Raw genomic sequence first — 26,159 nt, 5'->3', positions numbered from 1 at the left:
TCCTGTTTACCAGCGCCTTTGTGTTGGGGCATGACCTCCATTTGGCCAAGCTCAAAGGTGTCGCGCCCATCCCAACCTTTACCTCGTAGTCTTTTCCATAATGAAGCTAAATGAACAGCAGCAGCGACAGTCGTACAGCTGAATAGGGAGCCACCTGGCCCCCAGATTGGAAATAATTGATCTCCAATTGGATTAATCACTTTGTTCTGGATAAAGACTGAGACCTTTCAAAGACCTAAACAAAACACTGCCACATCTCAGCTGAAAGAAGTTCCATTCAGCCTTTAGAATGGCCTTCTGGGTAGAATTCTTGACGTACCCTAGAAAAAGGAGCCGAGACAATTCTTCTTTGACAAAGGAGGTGTGAAGTATACCTTTACTTATGCTACCAGAAAATGGCAAATTGGAAAAAGGTAGAATCCTGGTAACACTGAACTCTGCCCCAAATTTGGCTATGTCAGTTTGTTGCATTCTTGGGCGGGATTCTCCGACCCCCCCCGCCGGGTCAGAGAATCACCGGGCGGCGGGGTGAATCCCGCCCCGGCCGGCTGCCGAATTCTCCGGCGCCGGGGATTTGGCGGAGGCGGGAATCGCGCCGCACCGGTCGGTGGTTGCTGGCAGCACACCCCCTGGCGATTCTCTGGCCCGCGATGGGCCGAGTGGCCCCCCGTTTTTTGCCAGTCCCGCCGACGTAAATTAGAGTAGGTCCTTACCGGTGGACTTGGCGGCGCGGGCGGCCTCTGGGGTTCTCGGGGGGGGGGGTGCGGGGGGATCTGGCCCCGGGAGGTGCTCCCACGGTGGCCTGGCCCACGATCGGGGCCCACCGATCCGCGGGCGGGCCTGTGCCGTGGGGGCACTCTATTCCTCCGCATCGGCCGCTGTTGTCCTCCACCATGGCCGATGCGGAGACGAAACCTCCCGCGCATGCACTGGGATGACGCCAGCACACGATGGCACTCCCGTGCATGTGCCAACTCACGCTGGCCGGCGGAGGCCCTTCGGCGTCGGTTGGCGTGGCGCCAAGCGCCTTCCCCGCCGGCCGGCGCGGTGCAAACCACTCTGGTGCCGGCCTAGCCCCTGAAGGTGCGGAGGATTCCGCACCGTTGGGGCGGCCTGACGCTGGAATGGTTCACGCCACTCCTTCCCACCGGAGTTGCCCGCCCCGCCGATTACAGCAGAATCCCGCCTCTTGTCTCTGAGTCAGAAAGTTGCTGGTTCAAGTCCCACTGCAGGGGTGGGATTCTCCGACCCCCCGCCGGGTCGGAGAATCGCCAGGGGCTGGCGTGAATCCCGCCCCCGCCGGTTGCCAAATTCTCCGGCACCGGATATTCGGCGGGCGTGGGAATCACGCCGCGCCAGTTGCCGGGCCCCCCCCCCCGGCGATTCTCCGGCCCGTGATGGGCCGAAGTCCCGCTGCTGGAATGCCTGTCCCGCTGGCGAGGATCAAACCACCTCTCTTACTGGCGGCGTGGGCGGGCTCCGGGGTCCTGGGAAGGGCAGGGCGATCTGGCCCCGGGGGGTGTCCCCACGGTGGCCTGGCCCACGATCGGGGCCCACCGATCCGGGGCGGGCCTGTGCTGTGGGGGCACTCTTTTCCTTCCGCGTTCGCCATGGTCTCCACCATGGCGGAGGCGGAAGAGACCCCCTCCACTGCGCATGCGCGGGGATGCAGTGAGCAGCTGCTGATGCTCCCGCGCATGCGCCGCACGGCAAAGTCATTTCCGCGCCAGCTGGCGGGGCACCAAAGGCCTTTCCCACCAGCTGGCGGGGCGGAAATCAGTCCGGCGCGGGCCTAGCCCCTCAAGGTGAGGGCTCGGCCCCTCAAGATGCGGAGAATTCCGCACCTTTGGGGCGGCACGATGCCGGACTGATTCGCGCCGTTTTTGGCGCCGGTCAGCGGACATCGCGCCGATTGCGGAGAATCCCGCCCCAGGACTTTAACACAAGTGAAGGCTGGCACTCTAGTGCAGCACTATGGGGGTGCTCCACTGACAAAGATGCTGGGCGGGATTCTCCATTCCGCCAACCCCGTCTACCGGCACGGCGCACCCCGCAAGCAGCAGGATTCTCCATTCACACAACCAGCCAATGGGGTTTCCCATTGTGGCCACCCACGCCGTCGAGAAACGCACTGGCGTAAGTGTGCTGCCGGTGAAGCAGAGAATCCAGCCGATGGAGAATCACGCACGCTGTCTTTGGGGTGAGATATGAAACTGAGACCCTTGCTGCTCTCACAGGTTGATATAAAAATCCTGGTTCAATCTAAAAATCACCATAGATGAGCAAGCGAGTTATTCCTTGTACCCTGGCCTCAATGAGCATCATAAAAATGGAATATCGGTTTGTAGAAGCTTGTTATCTGAAAATTGGCTTTTCTACATTACAACAATGGCTTTATTACAAAAGTGCTTAATTGACTGGAAAACACTTTGGTATGTAAGTTGTGAAAGGTGCCATAAAAATGCAAATCTTCCATTTTTTGTCTTTTCAATCTGCTGTCTGAAGGCTGAATAGAGAGGAAAGCAATCCCATTACATTTCGCAGAATCACAGAAAAATACAATGCAGAAAAGGCCATTCGGCCCATCATGTCTGCACCACCACCTGATCTGCCAATCCTAATCCTATTTGCCAGGCCCATAGCCTCGAATGTTAAGATGTGCTAAATGCTCATCCAGGTACTTTTTAAAGGATGTGAGGCAACCCGCCTCTTCCACCTACCCAGGCAGTGCGTTCCAGACAGTCACCACCCTCTGGGTAAAAAGGTATTTCCTCAAATCCCTCCTGCACAGTAGCACCATGGTTAGCACTGTTGCTTAACAGCGCCAGAGTTCCAGATTCGATTCCCGGCTTGGGTCACTGTCTGTCCAGAATCTGCACGTTCTCCCTGTCTCTGCGTGGGTTTCCTCTGGGCGCTCCGGTTTCCTCCCACAAGTCCCGAAAGACGTGCTGTTAGGTAATTTCGACATTCTGAATTCTCCCTCTGTGTATCCGAACAGGCACCGGAATGTGGCGACTAGGGGCTTTTCGCAGTAACATCATTGCAGTGTTAATGTAAGCTTACTTGTGACAATAAAGATTATTAATTTAACCTCCCGCCCCTCACCTTGAACTTGTGTCCCCTCGTTAACCCATCCATCAACTAAAGGGAACAGCTGTTCCCTATCCCCCTGTCCATGCCCCTCAAAATCTTGTACACCTCGATCAGGTCACCCCTCAGTCTTCTCTGCTCCAGCAAAAACAACCCTCAAGCCGATACAACCTCTCTTCATAAATAAAATGTTCCATCCCAGGCAACATCCTGGGATGAAACGCTTCTGCACCCGTTCCAGTGTAATCACACCCTTCCGATAATGTGGCGACCAGAAGTGCACACAGTACTCCAGCTGTGGCCTCACCAATGTTATACATAACTCCAATATGATTTCCATACTTTGTAATCTAGTGAAGAATTTATTATAAGTGAAAAATGCCAATTTTTGGAGGAATTTTATTCCCAATATTATTAGTAACTTCGGTCTGACTTAAGACTGGGAAACTTTTACTTTAATGAATTCTCATGTTCAAGTCTTAGGATCTTCTACAGATATCTAACAGAAACTTTGCTGTTTTTGCAATATAGGATCCAATAACTGTAACAGACCAGCAAACCCCAATGGAGACTGCAGTCATTTTTGCTTCCCGACACCCAATTCTCAGAGAGTCTGTGGTTGTCCCTACGGAATGAAACTTGATCCCAACAACATTAACTGCATTGAAGATCCATCAAGTGAACCACCCACACAACAATGCGCCTTTTTTTCTTTCACTTGTGCCAATGGGAAATGTGTGTCAAATTACAATCGCTGTGATGGAGTTAATGATTGCCATGATAATAGCGATGAAGCAAACTGTGGAACTTTAAGTACGTACTGTTGAAATTTACATACAATGCAGCCAATGTGTCAGTACAATTGAGGAGTTCAATGCACTCATTTAATTTGTTTAAAAGGTCTTAATTTCTCTTGTTACAGAATATCAAATTTACCTTTCAGCACTTCTAATTAATCCATTCTTGGGCTAAGAAATAAAAGATTATGAAGCGTTACAGAATGAGGTCAATTGTCCTCCGCTTTCAGAATACTTCTCTTTGTCACATTAATTAAATTTCTCATATACCTACTGATTTCAATTCTTTCTGAAATATTACGCTTAATTAATATATCTTGAATGATACTTCACATAAGGTTCTGATTGGCTTGCTAGCAGACTTTGAACCCTAGTAATAATTTGTCACAGTAAAGCCCAGCATAAAATTAGTAGAAATATTAGAATTTTAAATCTACTTTTTCCTAAGGAAATAGAACTGGAAAACATGTTTGTTTTCCAGGAATCAAACAAAGGGCCCAATTTTCATGGAGTTCTGGATTTTCCACTGGCCTTAGCCCTCAATATGGGAGTCACAAGTTGATTCTCTTTTAATCATTCTTGGGATGTAGGCATTGCTGGCTGGGCCAGCATTTATTGTCTATCCTTAATTGCCCTTGAGAAGGCGATGGCGAGCTGCCTCCTTAAACTGCTGAGTTCCATGTGGGGTATGGAGGGAGTCCCAGGATTTTGACCCAGCGACGGTGAAGGAACGGTAATATATTTTCCAAGTCAGGATGGCTGGTTGTGGCTTGGAGGGGAACTTCCAAGTGGTGGTGTTTGATGGAGTAAATCCTCTTGAAGGTGGGCAGACTCTGTTTAATGTGACATGATCTGAAGAATTTTAAATCCCCTGCTCTTTAAACTTGGGGGGAAATGGCTTAAACTGTCAGTGCGAGTTATAAGAAAGCATGCTTGATTGCTTTGTTGACAGGCCATATAATTCAGGTAAGAAAAATAAAATTTGCCATCAGTTTATGCAGTTGCAATGCAGATCTTTGTTCTCATTTCCCAAGGATCATTATTATGTCATTATGAATGCTTAACTGAGTTTCAAAAACTAAATTATCTCATGCAGGTTTTTGAGTTCATGGTCTGAGAGTTTAAAGAGGTTATTAAAGGATTAACTGTCTTTAATGTTGGGTCTCTTTTATTTTTAAATTTAGAGTAGCCAATTATTTTTCTTTTTTTCAATTAAGGGGCAACTTATCATGGCCAATCCACCTAACCAGCACAACTTTAGGTTGTGGGGGTGAAACCCACGCAGACATGGGGAGAATGTGCAAACTAAACACGGACAGTGACCCAGGGCCGGGATTCGAACCTTGGTCCTCAGCTCCGCAGTCCCAGTGCTAACCACTGCGCCACATGCCGCCCTGGGTCTCTTTTGATAAGAGATTGAACACTTGAGATTTGAAACCTTGAATCTGACTTTTTCACTATCAAATGTGTATGAATGAGAGTTGTATTAGAATGGTAGAAGTTTATTTCTTTTCATCTCTAAATGGCCTTCTGAGGTCCACCAATGGTAGATGCTGAGTGAGTGGTTACGGAGGGGCCATAATAGTATGAGGGGCCATGGGGGCATGAGGGCCCATCAGGTATGTAATGGTGGGCATGGGTGGTGGGTGGAATCTGATCTGGCATGGAGAGATATGGGAGTATCAGGTAGCATGGGGGGAGGGTGGGGGTTGAACAGGGGATTTGAGGGATGAGTGTTCTAGGGCCTATCAGCTTCTAAAACAACTGGGACAAGGTCCCAGAGAGCTGCAAAGGACTTTCAAACCAGCCCACCTCAATATTTGCCTGTACTGTTGCCGCCTAGGATTTCATTCCGGGTTGATGTGTTCGACCTGACCCTGCCCCACCTGACCAGAGCGAATGTTGGGTTCAATGAGTTGGGAAATTTCCTGACTCGAGCTATCCACCTCATTTTGTCAAAATCCAGCCCCAAGTGCTTTTTTTTAGATTTATCATCGGTGTCCTGCAAGACGTTTTAACTGGCATCTCTGGTGTGTTGCAAGCAGGCGATTGAATATAGTAAAATCATAAATATATGGATCATTTTGATAACTTTTTGGTGAGAAACTGCCATCATGCAAATGTAACGATTATCAAAAGAGAATAAGAGAGACTAGAATTCGTATAGAACCATTCATGACCGCAGGATGTCCCAAAGCACTTTACAGGCAATTTTTGAAGCACAGGCGCAATTGTAATGTGGGAAATGTGGCAGCGCATTTGTGCTCAGCAGAAGTCACAAACAGCAATATTGTACTGATTTGAATTTTTAGTAATGCTAGCTGAGGGATACATTTTAGCCAGGACGTTGTCGGAATTCCCCTTCAAAATAGGGCCTTTTGTGTCCGCATGAGGGGACTTAAGGTCAATGTCTCATTTGAAAGGCAATACTGCATACTGCACTACAGTGCCAGCTTAAGTTCCTCCAGCAGGACTAGAACCCACAACCTTTTGTCTCAGGTGATAGTACAATCAATTGAACCACAGCTGACACCATAGCTACATAATAAGACTAATATGGAGACAATGGATGAAGGCTTATACTGAAATATAATTATTTTAATAACCATTTTGCAACAATTTCTTTGATAAACTTCTCTATTCTCAATGTAAATGAAAGTGATTTTGACAACAGTGCAATTTTACTGATTTTAGTTAACATTACTTCTGACCTTATCTTGTATGCAATTACATACAGGTTTCAATACAGCAAGATTAATTTCAGGCCCCAAATATTTCTGTCTCAGTTCAAGTTTTGAACTTAGTGCATTCATGAAATGTATTGCTTATGGTCCATAAACCGCAAGGTTAAACATTGTGACCTAAGTGTTGGAACATGGGTCTTATTAACATGTGTAAAGTTTGTTAAATACTTCAATGCATTGTGTGGCATTCATTCAAAGTCAAAATGCATGGTGTATCAATATGTAAAACATGAGAAGCTTTTAATATGTATTTAATAATATGCACTATTAATTTGATCAAAACTAGTATAATTTGCTAAGTTTTCAAACGTTTTTAACTTAAGAAGTTTTTTAAACTTCTGAGACAAACCATCTTAGCGTGTGATAGGTGTTTCCTGCATATATTAATAATCTACCCACTAAGAAATGTATGGACTTGAACCATTTATATGTACCTTTCGTTAAAAAACTTATATTCTTGTCCTGTATTTATCCACCTAGATACCACATGCTCTCCATTTGCCTTTACATGCCCTAATAACCAATGCATTCCAAATTACTGGAAATGTGACGGACAAAATGACTGCTCAGATGGGAGTGATGAAAAGGGATGCCCAACCAACGTACCCAGAATCTGTAGTGAAAACAGTTTTACCTGCATTAATAACTGGTGTATCCCTAAGACATGGGTATGTGACACAGATAATGATTGTGGAGATGGCTCAGATGAGCTTCACTGTGGTAAGTATTACAGTTTATTCTGTGAGATGTATTTTGCAGGTTTTTAAAAAAAAATAATAATCTGGTTTAGTTTTACAACTATTTATTTTAATTCCTGATGGAATTTTAGTTTTCTGACATACATGTGGTAAGATCAGCACAGACATATATCTGAAGAAATTTAGGCCATTGTTTGTATGAAAACTTCCATCAAATGAACAATTAAAGATTTTGGGCATGATCTACCGGCTGTGTCCCGCCAGAATCGGACACGCATCTCGCGGGATTCCCGATGGCTGTTACGCCTCGCGAGAGCTAACCAGATCTTGTGGGATGTCACGATCTGGGTCCCGCCCACAATGGGTGGGATCCAGTCTCCCATGGATAAGTGAGTTCAAAAGCCCCCTTAACCATGCTAATGCCAGATCGAATGGTTACCTGGCATCTACTGGTCTAGCCAAGGAGACCCCCAGCCAGGTGCCGTTCATAAATGGGGACCAGGTGGAACAGCACTTGCGGGTGTCTCGCTGGTAATCGGAGACCCCCGGATGGGCGGCTTCCGGGCAGGGTGGCTCCTTGTCATTGTTAGTGCCATCCGGGCACCTTGTCACTGCCAGCCAGGCACCCTGGTGGTGCCGCCTGGCACCTTGGCAGGGTCACCCCACTGCAAGGTTGCCCAGGTGTCACTGCCAGTTGGCATTTTGCCCCCACTGGTGATCAGGCTCATGGATGCCCTGCCCATGTGAGATGGGGCCCGGGGAGCTCAAGGACCCTCTTATGGGTGAGTTGGGACTTTGGGGAGGTTGGAGAGTCACATTAAGGGGGTCTAGAGATCGGAGCGTAATATAAAAATGGCATCCCAATCTCTAGGAAATGACACTAAGTGCGTCCTCGGGTGGGGGGAGGGCGTTCTCCGCCGGGGCCCAAAATAGCAACAGAGTGCAGCACCGGGAACGACTCCGCTAATCCCGCCCAGGACTGACTCTGATTTTTTTTTTGGTTAGATCACGCCCTTCAAATATTCATTAAATTTTCAACAAAATTAAATGTTTTAATAAATACCTGGGGCGGGATTCTCCCCTACCCGGCGGGGCGGGGGGTTCCGGCGTAATGGAGTGGCGGGAACCACTCCGGCATCAGGCCGCCCAAAGGTGCGGAAGTCTCCACACCTTTTGGGGCCAAGCTCTCACCTTGAGGGGCTAGGCCTGCGCCGGAGTGGTTTGCGCTCCACCGGCTGGCGGGAAAGGCCTTTGGTGCCACGCCAGCCGGGGCTGAAAGGTCTTTGCCGGGCGATGCGGATCGGCGCATGCGCGGGAGCATCAGCGGCTGCTGACGTCATCCCCGCACATGCGCACGGGAGGGAGTCTCTTCCGGCTCTGCCATAGTGAAGACCATGGCGAAGGCGGAAGAAAAAGAGTGCCATCACGGCACAGGCCCACCCGCGGATCGGTGGGCCCCGATCACGGGCCAGGCCACTGTGGGGGCACCCCCGATCGCCCCGCGCTCCCCCCAGGACCCCGGAGCCTGCCCGCGCCACCTTGTCCCGCTGTTCAAAAGGTGCTTTAATCCACGCTGGCGGGACAGGCATTCCAGCAGCGGGACTTCGGCCCATCGCGGGCCGGAGAATCGGCGGGGGTGGGCCCGCCGACCGGCGCGGCGTGATTCCCGCCCCTGCCGAATCTCTGGTGGCGGAGACTTCGGGACACGGCGGGGGCGGGATTTACGCCAGCCCCCGGCAACTCTCCAATCCGGTGTGCGGTCGGAGAATCCCGCCCCTTGTCTTCACTAAGAATTGAGAGTATATATCGCCTCCTCACATATCAGGGTGCCATTTTGACCGGCTACCCCGATCTCTACACCTCCGCTTTCAGGATGCCTCCCTCACCTCCCCAACCTTTTTGTAGCCACTGGAACCTCCTTAACTCTCTTCGAATGGACAAACCCCCTGAGCCCAACCCTTGGCAGTGCCAACGGGCAACATGTCAGTGCCAGTACATGCTGTCACTGCCAAGGTGCCTGAGTGTCAAAGTACTACACTGCCCTGTACCCTGCCCTGTGCCCAACCACCCAAGGGTCGCGAATGACCTGCAAGCTCCCCCCCAGCCCCCTCCAGATGCCATCACTCCTCGTCCACATTTGTGGAAACCTGTGCTAATGACATCCAGTTGAGGTCTTGCAGGCATGGTTGTTGACTCCTTAGCACCGGGTGAAAGCGGTTGACCCGGGTCCCCGCAGCTGTGAGGCAGGAGTGCTAACCACTGTGCTACCGTGCTGCCCAAATGTATGCATGGTGGGAAATACGAGGGATTCAATGGGAATCCCGCTATCGGGTCGGTGTGTGGGGGGGTGTTTTGGAAGGGGTCCCTTTAGGCAGGGGTCCCCCTATTACAGAGGTCCCTCTGCAGAGTCCCGCATTTGGCCATCCACCCATCCCGCAAATCAGCCCCAACACCCCACCACACAGCAAATTGGCCTGACCCTCCCCGCTCTGCATAGCAAATCCCGCCCCCCCCCCCCCCCCCCCCCCCCCCCAGCCACACAGCATCCTCGCATGCCCAGATTGCCTAGCTGGTCCCCCACTCCCAAGTAAGGCGTGACCCAACTGACCCCCTTAGGGACCCCTATAATAGGGGAACCCCCCACCCCCCCCAGGAAGCTCTATAATAGGGAGACCCCCCCCACAGGGACTCTGTAATAGGGAGACTCCCCACAGAGACCCCTGTAATAGGGGGACTCCTGCCTAAAAGAACCCCTTCCAGAACACCCCCCCACACACCGACTCCTGCCACACTTACCGCCCCTGCCCAGAAAATGGACCCCTGTCTGGAAGCTAGAGGGCAGTCCAGACAGCGTCAGCAAGAAGCATTATACTGTAATACTTAACTTGCAGTTCCACCTGTCCATTCCATGAAGGAGAGCAACTATGACCTGCATCTGTTTCCCACCAGCATCAAGCCATTCATAGCTTTTGAGTATGGTCTGTGATTGACAGCCTTTACAAACCATCTGCAGCTGTGAAGGCATACGGCATGCTTGCCTTCATTGGCCAGGGCATTGAGTATAAAAAATGGCAAGTCATGTTGCAGCTGTATAGAACCTTAGTTAGGCCACACTTGGAGTATAGTGTTCAATTCTGGTCGCCACACTACCAGAAGGATGTGGAGGCTTTAGAGAGGGTGCAGAAGAGATTTACCAGGATGTTGCCTGGTATGGAGGGCATTAGCTATGAGGAGAGATTGAATAAACTTGGTTTGTTCTCACTGGAACGAAGGAGGTTGAGGGGCGACCTGATGGAGGTCTACAAAATTATGAGGGGCATAGACAGAGTGGATAGTCAGAGATTTTTTCCCAGGGTAGAGGGGTCAATTAGTAGGGGACATAGGTTTAAGGTGCGAGGGGCAAGGTTTAAAAGAGATGTACGAGGCAAGTTTTTTACGCAGAGGGTAGTGTGTGCCTGGAACTCGCTACCGGAGGAGGTGGTGGAAGCAGGGACGATAGTGATGTTTAAGGGGCATCTTGACAAATACATGAATAGGATGGGAATAGAGGGATACGGATCCCGGAAGTGAAGAAGATTTTAGTCTAGACGGGCAGCATGGTCGGCGCTGGCTTGGAGGGCCGAAGAGCCTGTTCCTGTGCTGTACTTTTCTTAATTGTTCGTTCTTTGTGATCCATTCATATCCATTCAAACTTCAGTGGCCTAAGTGGTGAAACCCCAAATGTTTGTAAACATTGGCCACATGTTCACAAACTGATGTAAGTGCATTCCAAGTACTGAGTGCATTTAAATCTCTCAAGCATGTGATTTCATTGTATTTACCTCTCTTTGATGTGTTCAATGTTTACTGTTTAAAATCCCTGCCTTGGTTATCTGCATGTTTGCTTATAATTTAGGCCCTTAAACTTCACCACTGACACCCCATGCCACTTCCATGGCAACTCATCTTGCACCTCCCCATTGCCCCTCATTCTCTCCATGCCAAATCACGACACTTCCATGCCCACTCACCTGATATGTACTTCATACAGAACAAATCCTACAGTAACAATAGCATATGTAGAACTTCTTAAAAAACACCCATTCACAATTTTCTTCAAAACTACTGATGTTACTACAACCTTATAAAAATGTCAATCAACCAGGCTTTTAATGTATCAATAACAGAAGTTATAAGGTTTTGAGACTGATTTAGCTGTTGAAAATAAACATTGAGCCATTGACAAAAGTGATCACAGAATTATGGACTATTATAACATCTTAAAGTGGTCAGTCAGACAGAACGTTCCCTTCTGCCCAGCTGTGTCAATTAAGATAATCATTTTATGGAAATCTAGCTCTCAGTTAAATCTCATTATGCATGTTTTGCTCAGTGTCCAAGCTTCCAAAGAAGATTTTACAGAGTGACTGGTTTCTTTCTATTTTAGTATGACAGACTTGTCTGCTTGCATACTACTTTTTTGACTTGTTGTAACTCCTCTCTTGTACCTGTGACTATGGGTACTCAGGATCTTCTTTCATAGGCTGTTGTAGGTTTTGTGATCTGACATGCAAGGTATGAAATAGCTCATGTACTTGATCAACCAAGACAACTCCTCAACCCGTGCCTCTTTGGGCCAGAAAAGAAAGAAACCTGTCACTCCAGAAATGAGGCAATCTATCAGCCTTTCATCTGATTCTTTGAATTTGCATTTTCTGGTTGCATTTCTCAATCTGGTAAAGAAACAGCCCGCTTGATTGCTCCCCCTTCCAAAAACATTCAACCCTCCATCACTGACAAACAGTGGTAGCCATGTGTACCATCTACAAGATGCACTGCAGTAACTCACCAAGGTTCCTGAGATAACACCTTTCAAACCCACAATCACTACCATCTAGAAGGACAAGAGCAGCAGATACCTGGGAACCCCACCATCTGGAGGTTCCCCTCCAAGTCACTCACCACCCTGACTTGGAAATATATCGCTGCTCCTTCACTGTCGCTGGGGCAAAATCCCTCCCTAACAGCACAGTGGGTGTACGTACACCTCAGGGACTGCAGTGGTTCAAGAAGGCAACTGACTACCACCTTCTGAAGGGCAACTACAGATGGGTAATAAATGCATGGCTAACCAGCGACGCCTACATCCCGTAAATAAATTTTAAAAAGGAAATTGCGAAATTGTCAGGCGAACCTGGAGTCTTTGAAACTCATATTCATGGATCAAATGATTTGACCTTGGCTGGAGATGTGTGCTGAATTTGTAAAAAATATCTGGGTTGTTATTGTAATTTCATTAATCTCCCAACTATTACACATTTTGTCCTTTGTCTCTTCTCACAAAACGATGTAGCTGTCCCTTTATCTTGTCACCAATGCCTTTTAGCAAGCTACTGATTATCAATCTACACTTATGTTTAAACTTCTGAAATGTCATGAACATGCCAATTCAACATGGGCTGAAGCAGTGCATTCATTGCTGCCACAGAGACCATTTCATTTTTACGTGATTCGCTCAGTTTCTTTCCCTCTCTGGCAATATTTCACATTGATTTTTCTCAGTCAAATTTAGCATTAAATCTAATTAAAATGCTTGGTGTTTACTCACAGAACCCACTGCCACCATGTTGTGTTTTATTCCCAGAAGTTCAAAATAGGCACATTTCTAAACTCAAAATTCTGGAGCTCCATCAAATATATTTCGAGTAGTTCTCCATGGCTGGTGGACTGATACATTGCTGATCTGAATCTGACTGAAATGTGTCAGTAAATTTGGCTCTCATTGCAATTAGTTTCAACATTTTTAATGAATAATATAGCAACATGGAGTCTTTTACTCTAATGGGTGATGGCTGTGGCATTGAACTGGCTAGGAATATTTATTTGGGTCTGCTTTCCTTTATGTCGATTGGGGGATGTTCCCCCAAAGTCCTGAAAGACGTGCTTGTTAGGTGAATTGGACATTCTGAATTCTCCCTCTGTGTACCTAAACAGGCTCCGGAGTGTGGCAACTAGGGGATTTTCACAATAACTTCATTGCAGTGTTAATGTAAGCCTACTTGTGACACTAATAAAGATTATTATTATTAAGTGATTAGTGCTCCTGCTCAACCCAATAGACTTCACTTCATAAAATTCACAGCTATGTCAAATTGCAACTTTCTGGTTGACGTTTCCACTCTGATGGTTCTACTTCACAAAACTCTATTGATGTGGGGTCTGTTTTTACTGCGCTCAATAACTTTACTACCTGCTTGTGAAGATGGTAAATTGTAATGATCACTGTTCTATTATAAATAGTTCAGAACTTTTTGACAAAAAGTGGCAGTATAAAGATGAATATAGAGAATTAAATCACTCCCAGGTGTTGCTGCAAATTATATGTCAGCTGACTAACCTAATTATCTACATGTAGAGTTTCATTTTGATTAAGATTTGTATATTGTTGAAATGCATCCCATCTCAGTGTGCCGAATTATGCATGTGGACAGAAATCATAGATTCATAGAATTTACAGTGCAGAAGGAGGCCAGTCGGCCCATCGGTTCTGCACCAGCCCTTGGAAAGAGCACCTTACTTAAGCTTAATCCCACGCATTCACTCTATCCCTGGAACCCCGTAATCCAGTAATCTTTGCACACTAAGGAGCAATTTAGCATGGCCAATCCACCTAACCTGCACACCTTTGGACTGTGGGAGGAAACCGGAGCACCCAGAGGAAGCCCACGCAGGCACAGGGAGAAAGTGCAAACTCCATACAGACAGTCACCCGAGGCAGGAATTGAACCCGGGGCCCTGGAGGTAGCAATGCTAACCACTGTGTCACTGTGCCACCCCACGGTGACGTTTCAACAGATACTGGTCATTGCCTGGCACTTGTGTGGCATAAATGTTATTTGGCCCTTATCAGTCCATGCCTGATATGGCTCTATATGAAAATTAATTGTTGGAGTACCTTTGGAGTCATAAATAGTACTGAACATTGTGCAATCATCAGTGAACATCCCCACTTCTGGCCTTATGATTGAAGGAAGGTCATTAATGAAGCAGGTGAAGATGGTTGGGCCTGGAACACAACGCTGAGAACCTCCTGCAGCGATATCCCAGGACTGAACTGTTTCATGATATAACCTAGAGTGAAGTGAATCGGCTGTAGACTGACATCTGTGATAGTGGTGACCTCAGGAAGAGGCTGAAATAGGTCCTTCTCCTTTACTGAACTTTGTAATGTTGTTATTTCTGCCATGTTTAGGAAGAGCAACAGAAGAGGTTAACTTGGCCTTTAGTGTCAGTTCACAGTGAAGGATCAGACTGTTTTACAGTGTGTTTAAATTTTATTCCACAAAGGATATTCATTTTGTGCCATGCTGTAGACCAATTTTACCCCAATTAATTTCATAGTTGTCTTTTATCCATTATCATATTTTTATTTCAGCAGGTTTTGGAGAATTACTACCCAACCACGGGTCATTTCTCTGAAAAGAATAATAAGAGGAGAAAATTGAGGGAAACCAGTACTAATTTGTTACACATACCAAAATAGATATGTTAATACTAATTCAAGACCAAGGATTGGGATGGGTTAACTGTAATTAAAGTAAATCTATATTGAAATATATCAATTAATCGAACTGCAGTTAATTAGCCTCAAAGTTTTGCCCCAAAGTACCCATGATTTTGGCACTAGTTGATCTCCATAAGCATTCTAATTTCTAGATAAATGTGTACCACTTCTTATATTGAATGTAGTAGATGCATACGTGGTAGAAACGCTTGTCAGTACCATGTTAGTTATGAAATCATTTATTGTAGGTGGGTTCCTGCACATTTTAAAAGACCCGTTTTTGATTTTTGAATTTTCTGGAGCTTCACTCTCCACATGATGTGTTCATACAGCTAACAGCAAGAGGGCCCATTTGTACCTGAATGTGGACCCAGGAGGGGCAGGAATCCTCCTCTCAACCCCATACTAAAGGAATTTGGGCTCCTGCCACCACTCCTCATCTGCAGATTGCTAGCACTTACCCCTCTCCCACCATTCTGCACTGATTGCTGTTGCTACCCTGCTGATTCCCTCCCCTCACCCCCAGCCACTAATTGTTCCCTCTGACCCTGAGATCCATAAGTTCTATTTCCCCACCCTCCAAGATCCACTGTCCCCCTCCTGAGGCGCAATCTTAATCATGGTGGTAGATTTCCATGTCAGACACCAAACTGAACTGTCCAAAATGCGATTTTCAAGAGAAGGTTTTATGTTTCCAAAAAATACACAAAGATGTCAACCATCGTAGTCTAAATTGTGCCTTACGCTTCAGTTAACGCGGAAATAATGCTTGATTCGTTCTTATGAAAGTTTTGGTATTACTTGTGATCTGAGAGACAATGATAAATTAGCATAAACCACATGTAGATTTTGTGATATTTTCTTTCAAATTCTTGAAATGATGCTGTATATGAATTCTAAAAAACTGAGTTGTTAATTTCTTTGCATTTGGTGTTAGTAAATTAGGCATGCAAACTAGGTTTGATCACCTATAAATTCACAATAGCAGCTAAATAAAGTGTTGCTAAATACAAATTTATGCCTGCTTTTATTCTGATTCCTCCTTTCCAAACTAAAGATTTCACAAGTACCTGCCACCCTGAGCAATTTTTATGCCCAGAGCATCGGTGCATTGACCCAGCTTACATATGTGACGGTGATGAAGACTGCCTTGGTGGACTGGATGAACAGGGCTGTGGTAAGTGTAGATAAAATGCGATGGCCACAATTTGATGCAATTTATCTTTTTGAACAATAATGTTTTATGCTTCAGATTTCTAAACTAAAATTAATTTCTTTACAGTGTTTAATTGCACTTCCTTTGAGTTTAAATGTGTCAGTGGAGGACAGTGCATCAGCAATATCTACCATTGTGATGGAGTTTTTGATTGCAGTGATCAATCTGATGAGGCAGGATGTCGTATGTATACCAATTTAGAGCTAATTAAATGTTATTTGTTTTCATGGAATCCTGCTCCCTTGCTGGATTGTTTCGAAAATGTTTCGCAATGGCTGAATGCCACGAGAGCTCCAAATCGGGCTCCACACCATGTGGCATGCCAGGGCCAGGGGAATTGCCAGGGTGCCCGTCTGGCAATGCAAATGGGCTCAGGTGCCAGGTTTGCACTGCCAGGGGTCGGGGCGGCCTTGCCCATTATACGGGGGAGGGAGGTTCCAGGGGCCAATTGAAGGTTGGTGGGACTGAAGGGGAGTCCAGGAAGCGGGGGGTTGAAAGAGGGCAGTGCAGAGATGGAGGCCGCCGATCAAAATGGCACCCCGTTCGGCTCGCCAGCAGGAAAATGGCCAAAGTGTGGCCTAGGCAGGGAGAAACTCCAAGAGGTTCAAAAAAACACAAAGAGCCGGCAAATAGTGGGGTGAATCTCGATGCTGCAGCCGTTGGGAAACACCCCGTCAAATGCACCTAAAACCTGACTTAATTTTAAGTCCGCTGAATCGCGCCTGTTGCTCATGCTCCTGAAATTTATGGGGACAAAGGCCAAGAATTATCCCTCCCCACCTCATCTACACTGCAGGGCTGAACGTAGATCAATTGGTGGACCTAACTATGATCCAGTGCTTGCCTAGTTTCCTTCCCTTAACCACTGAAATTGCTCATATAATTTTTTGCGATCTTATATTCTCATGGATTTTACTCTAGTCATTTTATATCAGGCTAAGCCACATTTCAGTTTCCTTGTCCAAAAATAAGTAATTTGTTTGTCAAATATTAATTGACACAAAGGGTTGCTTTATATCACCCTGATAAAAGTTTGATTCTTATCTTTGTTTTTCCTTCGTGTAGCCACTCGACCACCAGGTATGTGCCATCAAAATGAATTCCAGTGTCAAGAAGACGGTGCCTGCATACCGTCAAATTGGGAATGCGATGGCCATTCAGACTGTACTGATGGATCAGATGAACACCTTAGCTGTCCACCAAAGAACTGCTCTGCCAGCTATTTCCGGTGTGATAATGGAAACTGTGTCTTCAGAGGCTGGCTGTGTGATGGCGATAATGACTGTAGAGATATGAGCGATGAAAGAGACTGCCCCACACAGCCATTTCAATGCCCCAGTAACCAGTGGCAGTGCCCAGGTCTCAGCATCTGTCTGAGTTTGGATAAGGTTTGTGACCATACTCCACACTGCCCAAACGGGGCAGATGAATCACCACTCTGCAGTAAGTAAATTGTTTTTAATATTTTCTATATTTCTTATAATGAACTAAGGGTCCAGTAATTTGTATATGTATAAAATAAAATGCCTGTCTCTTCTCCTGTTCGTCCTTTGAGGCAATGATGATCATGTTAGGGGCTGGTTTAGCACAGTGGGCTAAATAGCTGGCTTTTAAAGCAGACCAAGGCAGGCCAGCAGCGCTGTTCAATTCCCGTACCAGCTTCCCCGAACAGGTGCCAGAATGTGGCAACTAGGGGCTTTTCACAGTACCTTCATTTGAAGCCTACTTGTGAAAATAAGCGATTTTCATTTCATTTCATTTTCATGTTAATTATCTGTGATGTTTGCTCTTATTCCACTGGGTACGTAGGTGACCGCTAATGCCGATTAGCACCCAGTTCTGTTGCAAGTAGGACAGGATGCTGCAGGTGATAGAGTTTGGATGAATTGCTGCCTTAAGATTTCCTCTTTGTGTATTTTGGTGCGTGCTTGACTTTGAAGGAGGCCTCACCGTTTTTTATTTGCCAGTAGCAGTGATTCTGCATGAGGTTCTCCCAGGACTCAAAGTCAATATGGAAACACCAAAGTGAAGACTTCAGAGCATCCTTATAAATGCCTGCCAAAGAAAGGAGCAGATTCCATTACCTGACAATTGATGCCACGACTACTGTTCTGCAGCTATTTGCATTCATATAGAGCCTTATGTGCACAAGCTACCATAATGTGCTTCACTTAAAATATTCAGAAACAAAAGGCAATTGAACTAAGGAGAAAGGTAACATTAACGAAAAAGAAAGACTTGTGTTCAAATAGCACTTTTCATGACCGCCAGATGTCTCAAAAGTTTTTATAGCTAATTAAACACTTTTGACATATGGGCTTGGATATTTGCCTCCAAGGCAGGTACACTGAGCCAAGAAATTCCCCAGCTTGCTACACCCACCTTGGGAAAAAGTGCCCCGGGGGAGGGGTGTGGGGGTAGTGGTGTGGGATTGGGTCTGGCCTGCTGACACTGGATGCAGATCGGAGGCAACCACAGAGGCTGCTGTGCGTTAAAACAGACTGTTTAAAAGACTTGGCATGGTTTACTAGGACATAATCCCAGTTCTTTTCTTAAACATTAAGCCTTTGTGCCCTTACGCCTATGCTCCCTCAGCCTCAAGGACAATATTACAGTGGCAGAAAGGATGTTTGATGAGGACTCGTCAACTGAGGTAGTCTGGGCTGAGGTTAGAAACAGGAAAGGAGAGGTCACCCTGTTAGGGGTTTTCTATAGGCCTCCGAAAAGTTCCAGAGATGTAGAGGAAAGCATTGCAAAGATGATTCAGGATAGGAGCGAAAGCAACAGGATAGTTGTTATGGGGGACTTTAACTTTCCAAATATTGACTGGAAACGCTATAGTTCGAGTACTTTAGATGGGTCCGTTTTTGTCCAATGTGTGCAGGAGGGTTTCCTGACACAGTATGTAGATAGGCCAACGAGAGGCGAGGCCATATTGTATTTGGTACTGGGTAATGAACCAGGACAGGTGTTAGATTTGGAGGTAGGTGAGCACTTTGATGATAGTGACCACAATTCGATTACGTTTACTTTAGTGATGGTAAGGGATAGGTATATACCGCAGGGCAAGAGTTATATCTGGGGGAAAGGCAATTATGATGCGATGAGGCAAGACTTAGGATGCATCGGATGGAGAGGAAAACTGCAGGAGATGGGCACAATGGAAATGTGGAGCTTGTTCAAGGAACAGCTACTGCGTGTCCTTGATAAGTATGTACCTGTCAGGCAGGGAGGAAGTGGTCGAGCAAGGGAACCGTGGTTTACTAAAGCAGTCAAAACACTTCTCAAGAGAAGAAGGAGGCTTCTGTAAAGATGAGACATGAAGGTTCAGTTAGGGCACTCGAGAGTTACAAGTTAGCTAGGAAGGACCTAAAGAGAGAGCTAAGAAGAGCCAGGAGGGGACATGAGAAGTCTTTGGCAGGTAGGATCAAGGATAACCCTAAAGCTTTCTATAGATATGTCAGGAATAAAAGAATGACTAGGGTAAGAGTAGGGCCAGTCAAGGACAGTAGTGGGAAGTTGTGCGTGGAGTCCTAGGAGATAGGAGAGGTGCTAAATGAATATTTTTCGTCAGTATTCACACCGGAAAAAGACAATGTTGTCGAGGAGAATACTGAGATTCAGGCTACTAGACTAGAAGGGCTTGAGGTTCATAAGGAGGAGGTGTTAGCAATTCTGGAAATTGTGAAAATAGATGAGCCCCCTGGGCCGGATGGGATTTATCCTAGGATTCTCTGGGAAGCTAGGGAGGAGATTGCTGAGCCTTTGGCTTTGATCTTTAAGTCATCTTTGTCTACAGGAATAGTGCCAGAAGACTGGAGGATAGCAAATGTTGTCCCCTTGTTCAAGAAGGGCAGTAGAGACAACCCCGGTAACTATAGACCAGTGAACCTTACTTCCGTTGTGGGCAAAGTCTTGGAAAGGTATATAAGAGATAGGATGTATAATCATCTGGAAAGGAATAATTTGATTAGAGATAGTCAACACGGTTTTGTGAAGGATAGGTCGTGCCTCACCAACCTTATTGAGTTCTTTGGGAAGGTGACCAAACGGGTGGATGAGGGTAAAGCAGTTGATGTGGTGTATATGGATTTCATTGAAGCGTTTGATAAGGTTCCCCACGGTAGGATACTGCAGAAAATACAGAAGCATGGGATACAGGGTGATTTAGCAGTTTGGATCAGAAATTGGCTAGCTGGAAGAAGACAAAGGGTGGTGGTTGATGGGGAATGTTCAGACTGGAGTCCAGTTACTAGTGGTGTACCACAAGGATCTGTTTTGGGGCCACTGCTGTTTGTCATTTTTATAAATGACCTGGAGGAGGGCATAGAAGGATGGGTGAGTAAATTTGCAGATGACATTAAAGTCGGTGGAGTTGTGGACAGTGCGGAAGGAGTTACAAGTTACAGAGGGACATAGATAAGCTGCAGTGCTGGGCTGAGAGGTGGCAAATGGAATTTAATGCAGAAAAGTGTGAGGTGATTCATTTTGGAAGGAATACCAGGAAGACAGAGTACTGGGCTAATGGTAAGAATCTTGGCAGTGTGGATGAGCAGAGAGATCTCGGTGTCCATGTACATCGATCCCTGAAAGTTGCCACTCAGGTTGAGAGGGTTGTTAAGAAGGCGTACGGTGTGTTAGCTTTTATTGGTAGAGGGATTGAGTTTCGGAGCCATGAGGTAATGTTGCAGCTGTACAAAACTCTGGTGCGGCCGCATTTGGAGTATTGCGTGCAATTCTGGTCGCCGCATTATAGGAATGATGTGGAAGGATTGGAAATGGTGCAGAGGAGATTTACCAGAATGTTGCCTGGTATGGAGGGAAGATCTTATGAGGGAAGGCTGAGGGACTTGAGGCTGTTTTCATTAGAGAGAAGAAAGTTAAGAGGTGACTTAATTGAGGCATACAAGATGATCAGAGGATTAGATAGGGTAGATGGTGATGTCTAGCATGAGGGGACATAGCATTAAATTGAGGAGAGATAGATAGAGGACAGATGTCAGAGGTAGGTTCTTTACTCAGAGAGTAGTAAGGGCATGGAATGCCCTGCCTGCAACAGTGGTGGAGTCGCCAACACTAAGGGCATTCAAATGGTCATTGGATAGACATATGGACGATAAGGGAATAGTGTAGATAGGCTTTAACGTGGTTTCACAGGTCGGCGCAACATAGAGGGCCGAAGGGCCTGTACTGCGCTGTAATGTTCTATGTTCTATGTTCACCCACTCCCAATGGCCATACACGTGTACTCATGTATCCCACATATCTCCAATGACGACACCTGATAGCCCCTATTCCAAATTAGTGCCAATTCATGCCAACTCAAACTCCCCAGAAGCCCATAAGACATAGGAGCTGAAATAGGCCACAAGGCCCATCGAGTCTGCTCCGCCATTCAAACATATGGGCTGGGATTCTCCGATCCTGCGCCGGGTCGGAGAATCGCCGAGGGGGGGCGCGAGGACCACGGCATGCCGCTCCGACGCAGGACCAGCGATTCTACGGTCGCCGCCCCGCCGATTGGGGGCTGTTGAAAGCGCCCCCCGCGACGATTCTCCTCACTCGACGGGCCGAGTGCCTGCCGAGTCCCGCCGGCATGGGTTACGTTTGGTCCCACCTCGCGGGACCTCGGAGTTCTGGCTGCGGGGGATCATCCTGGTGGAGGCCGTGTCACGCCGGCTTTCAAGCGCACAGCACTCCTGCACCATGCTAGCCCCCAAAGAAGACGCCGGCATCGGTCACGCCGGTTTTGACGCCGGCGTCAACACTTCGCCGGGATTTCGGAGAATCACGGCCATGATATTTTTCTCATCCCCATTCTCCTGCCTTCTCCCCATAGCCCTGATCCCCTTATTGATCAAGAACCTATCTATCGCTGTCTTTTTTTTAAATTTGGAGTACCCCATTACTTTTTCTCCAATTAAGGAGCAATTTAGCGTGCCCAATCCATCTAACCTGCACATCTTTGGGTTGTGGCGTGAAACCCACGAAGACATGGAGAGAATGTGAAAACGCCACATGGACAGTGACCCAGGGCCAGGATTCGAACCTGGGTCCTCAGCGCCGCAGTCCCAGTGCTAACCACTGCACCACATGCCGCCCTATCTATCTCTGCCTTAAAGACATTAAGTGATTTGGCCCCCACAGCCTTCTGCGGCAAAGAGTTCCACAGACTCACCACTCTCTGGCTGGAGAAATTTCTCTTCATTTCTATTTTAAAGGATCGTCCTTTCAGTCTGAGGTTGTAGTTTTTCCTACAAGTGGAAACATCCTCTCCACGTCCACTCTATCCAGGCCTCACAGCATCCTGTAAGTTTTAATAAGATCCCCCCTCATCCTTCTGAACTCCAATGAGTACAGACCTAGAATCCTCAACCGCTCCTCATATGGCAAGCTCTTCATTGCAGGAATCATTCTTGTGAACCTCCTCTGGACCCTATCCAAGGACATCACATCTTTCCTTAGATACGGGGCCCAATACTGTTCACAATACTTCATACTTGTACAGCCTCAGAAGTACATCCCTGATCTTGTACACTAGCCTCTCGACATGAATGCTAACATTGCATTTGCCTTCCTAACTGCCGACTGAACCTGAAAGTTAACCTTAAGAGAGTCTTGAACAAGGACTCCTACATCCCTTTGTGCTTCTGATTTCCTAAGCATTTCCCCATTTAGAAAATAGTCTGCCTCCATTCCTCGTTCCAAAGTGCATAACCTCACACTTTTCCACATTTCCACATTGTATTCCATTTATCACTGCTTTGCCCGCTTTCCTAGCCTGTCCAAATCCTTCTGCAGCCCCCTGCTTCCTCAATACTACCTGTCCCTCTGCATATCATCTGCAAACATTGCAACAGTGCCCTCAGTTTTTCTTCCAGATCATTAATGTATATTGTGACAAATTGTGGTCCCAGCACTGACCCCTGAGGCACACCACGATTCACCGGATGCCATCCTGAAAAAGAACCCCTTTATCCCCAGTCTCTGCCTTCTGCCAGTCAGCCAATCCTCTATCCATGCCAGTATCTTACCCTTACCACATGGGCGCTTAACTTATTTAACAGCCTCCTATGCGGCGCCACGTCAAAGTCCTTCTGGAAATCTAAATAAAACACGTCCACTGGTTCTCCTTTGTCTAACTTCCTTGTTACCTCCTCAAAGAACTCTAACAGATTCGTCAGACATGACCTTCTCTTGACGAAGCCGTGCTGACTCAGTCCTATTTTATCATGCACTTCCAAGTACTCTGCGATCTCATCTTTAATAATGGACTCTAAAATCTTTCCAATGACCAAAGTCAGGCTAACCGGCCTATAATTTCCCGCTTTCTGCCTCCCTCCCTTCTTAAACAGCGGTGTTACATCAGCCATTTATCAGTCCTCTGGGACCCTCCTGCCTCCAGTGATTCCTGAAAGATCACCACCAATTCCTCCACAATCTCCTCAGTTATCTCCTTTAGGACCCTGGGCAGTAGTCCATCCGGTCTCGGTGGTTTATCCACCTTCAGACCTTTCAGTTTCTCTTCTCCTTAGTGATGGCCACTGCACTCACCTCTGCCCCCTTTTTATCCTGGAGCTCTGGCATCCCACTGGTGTCTTCCACCGTGAAGACTGATGCAAAATAATTACTCAGTTCCTCTGCCATTTCTTTGTTTTTTATTATTACTTCTCCAGCCTCATTTTCCAGTTCTTGACTTTCTCTTACCTTTTATACATTGAATATAAAGGTTGAATAAACTTGGTTTGTTCTCACTGGAATGAAGGAGGTTGAGTGGTGACCTGATAGAGGTCTACAAAATTATAAGGGGCATAGACAGAGTGGATATTCAGAGACTTTTCCCCATGGTAGAGGGGTCAATTACTAGGGGGCATAGGTTTAAGGTGCAAGGGGCAAGGTTTAGAGGAGATGTACGAGGCAAGTTTTTTACACAGAGGGTAGTGGGTGCCTGGAACCCGCTACCGGAGGAGGTGGTGGAAGCAGGGACAATAGTGATGTTTAAGGGGCACCTTGACAAATACATGTTTGGATGGAAATAGAGGGATACAGACCCCGGAAGTGTAGAAGATTTTAGTTTAGACGGGCAGCATGGTCGGCACGGGCTTGGAGGGCCGAAGGGCCTGTTCCTGTGCTGTACTTTTCTTTGTTCTTTGTTCTTTGAAAAAAAACTCTTTCTGTCTTGTTCTATATTACTAGCTAGCTTACACTCATTTTCAACTCCTCCTCCCCTAGTGCTTCTTTAGTTGTCCTCTGCTCGTTTTTAAAGGCTTCCCAATCCCTGGCTTCCCACTAATGCTCGCCACTTTGTATACTTTTTCTTTCGCTTTTATGCTGCCCTTGACTTCCCTCGTCAGCCATGGATGCCTTGTCCTCCACTTAGCATGTTTTCTCCTCCTTGGGATGAATTTCTGTTGTGCCTCCCAAACACTCCTGCCATTGCTATTCCACTGTCTTCCCTTTAGGCTTCCCTTCCAATCAACTCTGGCCAGCTCCTCCCTCATGTCTTTGTAGTTACCTTTATTTAATTGTAATACCATTACATCTGATTCCAGCATCTTCCTCTCAAATTGTAGGGTAAATTCTATCATATTGTGGTCACTGTCCCCCAAGGTTCCTTCACCTTCAGTTCCCGAATAAAGTCTGCGTCATCACACATCGCCAAATTGCCTGTTCCTCAGTAGGCTCTGTCACAAGCTGCTCCCCCCAAAAATCTCTTAGACATTCCATAAATTATTTTTCTTGGGATTTATTTTCTGCCCCACATCCTGACTACTGCTAGGGGCCTGTAAATAACTCCCACAAGGGCCCTTTTATCTTTGCGATTGTGTTTGCCATTGTTTGCCCTTATAACATCCATGCCGAGGCAGACCTCAGGACCCAAGCTGAGATGAAATATAATAATATTCTCAATCTGAAGTGCAGACATCATGAGATAAAAACATTCTCATTCTTGAAGGTCCATTCAATGCACTCAAATCCCCTCAAGTACTTAATCCATTATAAAAAACAAATACTTGTATTGTTACCCCACATAAATACAGATAATCTTTTAATAACCTATTGTTTTAATTGTCAATCAACTGTGAATTTGCAGCCACCCCTCTCCCCCCACTGTGATAATAATAAGTTGTTGAAAACTGCCAAGCATTAGTAATGCGAGAATGATGGGGCTGAGTGCTATGTCAACAACAGCTATTGAAATCCTTTGAATATAATTTTCAGCAATACAGGAAGGCAGTTTTTTACTAATTTTAAAGAGCCATTTCAATGACTTGACAGCTTGACAGTTCTACAGCCCTTATCCATCCTTCACATTTGTGATGTCTCTAAAGATTCGTGACTTCCAGGCTGTTGGATATGGCTTTTGCTCCAGCCAAAATGGGGTCTGCTGCAACTCAGCACTGAGTTTGAAAGGCCATGCTGAGTTTGAGTTTCCCACACATGTAGAATTCACATCCTGCCCTGAAATCATTTCACCCTGAACACTCCATCCCCCCCTCCCCCCTCAGTGAAAATGGGTTTTGCTGGATATGAAGGCAGGACCCCCAGAATAGAGGTCCGTCCATCTTTTTGGATATGCTACCGAGTTTCCATGGCTCCACAACGCCCCAACCCATTGTCACTGTTTATGTAGGAAATGTGGCCACCAATTTGCATGTAGCAAGCTTTCATAAACAGCTGTGTGATAATGACTAGGGGAGTGATTCTCCGACCCCCCACTGGGTCAGAGAATCGCCGGGGGCCGGCGTGAATCCTGCCCCCACCGTGTCCCGAATTCTCCGCCACCGGAGATTTGGCGGGGACGGGAATCGCGCCACGCCGGTCGGCGGAGATCGCGCCAGTCGGCGGGCCCACCCCCGGCGATTCTCTGGTGCGCAATGGGCCGAAGTCCTGCCGCTGTCAACCGACGCCAGCCGGCTTGGATTGAACCACCTTTTGAACGGCGGGACAAGGCGGCACGGGCGGGCTCCGGGGTCCTGGGGGGGGCGCGGGGCGATCTGGCCCCGAGGGGGTGCCCCCACGGTGGCCTGGCCTGCGATCGGGGCCCACCGATCCGCGGGCGGGCCTGTG

General features: G+C 46.9%; 1 protein-coding gene across 2 annotated transcripts in view; it reads left to right on the top strand.

Moving 5' to 3' along the window:
* Positions 1 to 26,159, top strand: part of LOC140389267 (low-density lipoprotein receptor-related protein 2-like) — a 533,746-nt gene that overhangs the window by 235,941 nt on the left and 271,646 nt on the right. Inside the window, exons 21-25 of one of the 2 annotated variants that reach the window (XM_072473452.1) lie at positions 3,622 to 3,903; positions 7,112 to 7,351; positions 15,930 to 16,049; positions 16,155 to 16,271; positions 17,154 to 17,531. In XM_072473452.1, the coding sequence (XP_072329553.1) occupies positions 3,622 to 3,903; positions 7,112 to 7,351; positions 15,930 to 16,049; positions 16,155 to 16,271; positions 17,154 to 17,531 (1,137 nt within the window). The remainder of the gene's footprint in view (positions 1 to 3,621; positions 3,904 to 7,111; positions 7,352 to 15,929; positions 16,050 to 16,154; positions 16,272 to 17,153; positions 17,532 to 26,159) is intronic. The other variant, XM_072473460.1, reaches the window with a different exon arrangement.

Source organism: Scyliorhinus torazame, chromosome 2 (genome assembly GCF_047496885.1).
Source record: "Scyliorhinus torazame isolate Kashiwa2021f chromosome 2, sScyTor2.1, whole genome shotgun sequence".
Taxonomy (NCBI): domain Eukaryota; kingdom Metazoa; phylum Chordata; class Chondrichthyes; order Carcharhiniformes; family Scyliorhinidae; genus Scyliorhinus; species Scyliorhinus torazame.
This window is presented reverse-complemented; position numbering and strand designations above follow the sequence as displayed.